Source organism: Diceros bicornis, chromosome 7, assembly GCF_020826845.1.
Source record: "Diceros bicornis minor isolate mBicDic1 chromosome 7, mDicBic1.mat.cur, whole genome shotgun sequence".
Lineage (NCBI taxonomy): Eukaryota > Metazoa > Chordata > Mammalia > Perissodactyla > Rhinocerotidae > Diceros > Diceros bicornis.
In genome coordinates, this window is record NC_080746.1 from 12,222,763 (window position 1) to 12,227,739 (window position 4,977).

The 4,977-nt window shown below is 39.3% G+C and overlaps 1 protein-coding gene across 1 annotated transcript; it reads left to right on the forward strand.

Annotated features, from left to right (window-relative positions):
* Positions 1–1,690: 1,690 nt before the first annotated feature.
* On the forward strand, positions 1,691–2,626 carry LOC131407845 (olfactory receptor 8B8-like). Its single transcript, XM_058544448.1, has one exon. It carries the CDS (start codon positions 1,691–1,693, stop codon positions 2,624–2,626), a length of 936 nt encoding a protein of 311 aa, XP_058400431.1.
* Positions 2,627–4,977: the final 2,351 nt, after the last annotated feature.

Genomic DNA, 4,977 nt, shown 5'->3' on the forward strand with positions numbered 1-4,977 from the left:
TGTGGATTTCTATCAAGGTGGAGTGGTTTGATAGGTTATGATGTATCCACAACATAGAATACTAGAGAGATTTTAATGAAGTATTGTTAAATGACAAAAGCAAGAGGTCAAAAAGTGTGTAGTTTTTAATCAGTTGTAAGGCCTCTATAATTGAATTTGGTTATATGAACAAGCAGGAAAATGTGGGAAGGTGTTACCGATTATGAACACGAATAACGGGGGGTGATGGATGGAGGGGAGCTAAGACAAGAAAAGGAGTGCTAAGAAGAAAGGAAAAGGAAGTGATGTGCTGTAAAAGATGTAAAGTATGCATCACATGCTCATGTATGCCACAGTGTTAAAAACATACATGTGTGGGAGGATGAGGATGTGCATGTAATATTTTTTGATAGGTGTTTTATATGATATTAGCTATGTGCTAGCAATTGTACCTAAAAGTCAAGGAAGCACTAGGAGAAAGAGGAAAAGAGAGAAAAGATTTCTACCTCATTTGTCCTGGGGGAACGTGCAATCCCTGATGTGAAATTTTGAGTAGAATATTGAGCTTCCAAAGACACCAGGTTAAAGCATTTTCACTTGTGTATAAACAATCTCATAAATCTGTCTTTCCTCAAGGATTTGAATTATGGAGGGCTCCTGGGAAAGCCTCTATATCAAACTCCTGAGACCATGAAGCTCAGAATAAAACGCTGTACCTGATGCAACCTATTATCATCTTGAAACAAAGAGTGCTTTTAATTCCTTTTTTGTAGTTTAATGATCACCTCTGGGCAAAATAATAATTAAAAACCATGATCTTTACCTGAGTGACTCTCAGAGCTGAGATTTATAAATGCTCTGAGCCCCTCCACACAGATGGAAGAGGGGAGATTTAGTTCAGTTCTATTTACTCTTACAGAGCAGATCTTTCTCTTTGGAGAACAGTGCTGGAAAGGGGACCGCTGGGACGGTTCTGATGCCTCTGAGCAACGAAAAGTGGGAATTGAATCCTTTATGCTATTATGTCTTTCAAAACCAAGAGCCGTGAAAAGTAGTAGACTTTTCTGCATTCCCCAGCTCAGGCCCTGAGGTGCAGATGATTAGAGAGTCTGTGTGGAGAAAAGTAGAGAATAGAAGTAGTGCTGAGATTCTAGGGTTTGCAGTACCTCCAAACTGTCTGCTCCTTAGAGAATTTTCTCTGTAGGAGATTCTGGTTCCATTCCTGACTTAATGACTTTCTTGCTGTGTATGCTTGGGAAGCCAAAGTGTCTCTGTAAGTCTCTGTTTCCCATCTCTGTTATGGACATGTGCTCATGATCTCCACTCTACACAGTGTCTAGTCTGGATTGGTGGCCAGCCCAGGGTAGCCAAAGTGTGGTGAGTAAAGAATAACAAGTACTAACTAGATTAAATGAAGGAATAAAAGGTATTAGTGACAAATATAAGCAGAGGGAAGGTGAAAAATCCTTGCATTCTTCACCACTTGATACATTTCTCTGAGTATTACTTGAAACTATGCTGATGCCTCCCATGTACTTATCTTCCTTGTATGAGCAGAACCAGATCCAGCTTTTTATAAAATAGTTAAACCTCAGCCCAGTCTCTCGGTTTCTTGGTTCCAGAATAGACTGGGCTGGGATTGCATAAGAAATCTGGATTCTGCCTCAAATATGACTCTACTCTCCTATCTTTCAGATCCTACTGTAAGAGGATGGACATTGGAAACAGTTCCTCAGTTGCTGAATTTATCCTTGTGGGTTTAACCAAATATGCAGAGATCCAGCTCCCCCTGTTCTTCCTTTTCCTAGGAATTTACGTTGTCACTGTGGCAGGAAACCTTGGCTTGGTCACTCTAATAGGACTGAATTCTCACCTTCACACTCCCATGTACTACTTCCTCTTTAATTTATCCTTTATTGATCTCTGTTACTCTTCTGTCATCACCCCAAATCTGTTGCTAAACTTTGTGTCAAAGACGAACACCATCTCCTATGCAGGATGCATGACTCAGCTCTTTTTTTATTGCTTCTTTGTCAACGCGGAGTGCTATGTGTTGGTAGTGATGGCCTATGATCGCTATGTGGCCATTTGTAAGCCCCTGCAGTACACAGTCATCATGCCTGCCCAAGTCTGTTCTCTGCTGGCTGTACTTGTATATACGGGGGCATTTATTGCTGCCTGGGCCCACACGGGATGCATGCTGAGGCTGAACTTCTGTGATGCCAACACCATCAACCACTACATGTGTGACATCCTTCCCCTGCTGGAGCTCTCCTGCAGCAGCACTCACGTCAATGAACTGGTAGTTCTCATTGTGGTGGGCTTTGATGTTAGTGTACCTGGCCTCACCATCATTGTCTCTTACTCTTTTATCCTCTCCAGCATCCTCCGCATCCATTCCACTGAAGGAAGGTCCAAAGCCCTCAGCACTTGTAGCTCACATGTAATTGTTGTTTCTGTTTTCTTTGGGTCAGGGGCATTCATGTACCTTCATCCTCCTTCTGTTTTGTCTATGGACCAGAGTAAAGTGTCCACTGTGTTCTATACCATTGTGGTGTCCATGCTCAATCCTCTGATCTACAGCTTCAGGAACAAGGAGGTTAAGGTGGCCCTTAAAAAAAGCTTGAGTAGAAAATCATTTTCCTGAGATGGAGCAGTATTAATTATTGTAAGAGAATACAGCTTTCTTTTTAAATTGTTTTTGTTCCTCTAACGAGTTCTTTTAAACAGAACGAAGTGAGGTATAAAAGAAAGACTATCGGGCTTGGAATTAGAAGGCCTGGGTTGAAAGCTCTGCAAGATAAGGGCATCATATTACTCTATAAGGTTATTGGGAAGAAAAAGTTAATGCAAATAAATGTTTGAAGCATAGTATTGGAGGCCTAATAGTTGTGAAATTTATTCTCTCTTCTTTTCTTTCCTTTTTCCTCTTCTTCCTCTCTCTCTTTCTTCACTCCCAGTGTTTTCCTCTTATAATTTGGAAAGAGTGCTTATATCTTTTTTAATTAGGTGTACTAGTTCATAGCAGGCAAAAATTTTCTGATTACAGAAACAATTCCTTCACAGAAAGTTATAGATAGAATTTGCTTTTGGTCTTCAGACCTATATTTTAAATGACTAATATCTGTTTGAATGCTCCACAGGCATCTGAACTTAACATGTGAAAATTAACCTTGTGATAGCAACATCCCCAAGCCGACCAGGCTCTCTTCTCTTTCTGTGATTGCAATCATTGTGAATGACACCATCCTCTAACTGCACGAACCCCAAACTGGCATCTTCCTTGACTCTTCACTCTTTCCTTGTCTTCCATACCCAATTTGTCAAGTGCTGACAATTCTTCTCCTCATGGCACCACCATTTCTCATCTAGATGCCAGCCTCCTAAATGGCCTCTGGATCTTTTCTCTTTCTCCCTTAAAATCTATTCTTCACACTACAGGAAGAGTGCTCTTTCTTTGATTCCAAGAAGATCTCGTTTACCTTAGTTTACCCTGTTCTCTGTTCAAGATCAAAGCAAAGGTCCACAGTCTGCCAAACAAGGATCTTAATATTTTGTCTCTGTTCACTTTTCTACTCTGATATTCTGTCACAACTCCCTCTTCCCTGCTTTTTTCCTAGCATTTTGCTCAAGTTGTCTGGAAATTTCCCAAATTTAATAAGCTCTTGTTCCTTGGCACACTTTTCCACAAACTCTTCTCACAGCCTGGAACATCCTCATGTACCCTCTTCCTTTGCCTTGCTGAGAATGTCAATCCTTCAGGTATCAGGCAATCCAGAACCCCTGGGAAGTCTTTTCTGGGCAGAAGGACAAGGGTAGACGACCTTCAGATAGATGCTCACAGCATTCTGTGTCTACCTTATTGTGGTGCAGATCTCATTGTATTGAAATTCCTTTCCCCCTTAAAAGTAAAAACTGATTCTATTTATTTAATTATAAGAAAACTTTAAGAAACTCATCTGCAGGAAAATTTTCAATTCAGTACAAGGGAGTATGTGATGTAAAAGAGACTTATATACTTATAAGTAATGGATTTTCAAAAATGGTAAGAGAATCACATGAGAATTTATAGAGTATATAGAAGGTTTCTCTTGTTTTCTTTTGCTACTTTTCCTTGAAAATATATTTTGCTCATTGAACAATGAGGCTTCTTCCATGGTGTTATTATATTTGTTTTTCTTTTTCTAGCATGCTCTTACTACTTGTTTTTAACTCTGTTTGTTTTCTGTTAATGCTTAAATATCAGCTCAAGGGAAATCCCTATCTAATCCATCTTGCAAAGTTTAGGTGCTCTTTTTTGTATTTCCCAGAGTTTAGCAGGCAGACCTGACACAAAGTAAGGAGAGCAATTTTCACATGCTTTTGTAATTGCATGATTCTCCGTCTTCCATGTGAGAGAAGGCACCATGTGTACCTTATTCTCTATTCTACATCCAGTGCCAGAGTATCTGGCACTGAGTAAAGGCTCAATAAGTATTGGTGGAATAAGTGAACGCTTGCTATATCTTTAAATTTTGAGTCATAATGAGAAGATGTTTGGGGAGAAGAAGAGTCACTCAATGAATTGTTACCACTTTCCCTCTTAGAATGATTTTTATAATAATTTACTTTCATAGCACTTTTACATCCTCTCTTAAAGCACAGTGATGGAAAACAAATGTTTATTTATTTTTATCTAGATTGTTGGGTGTATTCAAGAGTCAGGGGAGGAAGGTATGACTGGGGCAGACTCCCAGAAGCAAAGTAGAGTGAGTAAGCTCACAGTGTCTGGTAGTAGACTACCTGAGTTTGAATTTTGACTCTGTCATTTGCTACTTATATGACCCTGAAAAAGCTACTTAACATTTCAAGATATCAGATTCTTCATCTCTAAAATTAGAAAAATGATAATATCTAATTAAAAGGATTTTGGTAAAGATTGTTATTCATTTGCTTGAGATTCAAGCTATAGTAAATGGGGTATAGTTCAGATTTTGCTCCTGTCCAGCAGTGTCATTT

Excerpts from the sequence above, each read along its gene's own strand:
- LOC131407845 (XM_058544448.1), top strand. The coding sequence starts at position 1,691 with ATGGACATTGGAAACAGTTCCTCAGTTGCTGAATTTATCCTTGTGGGT.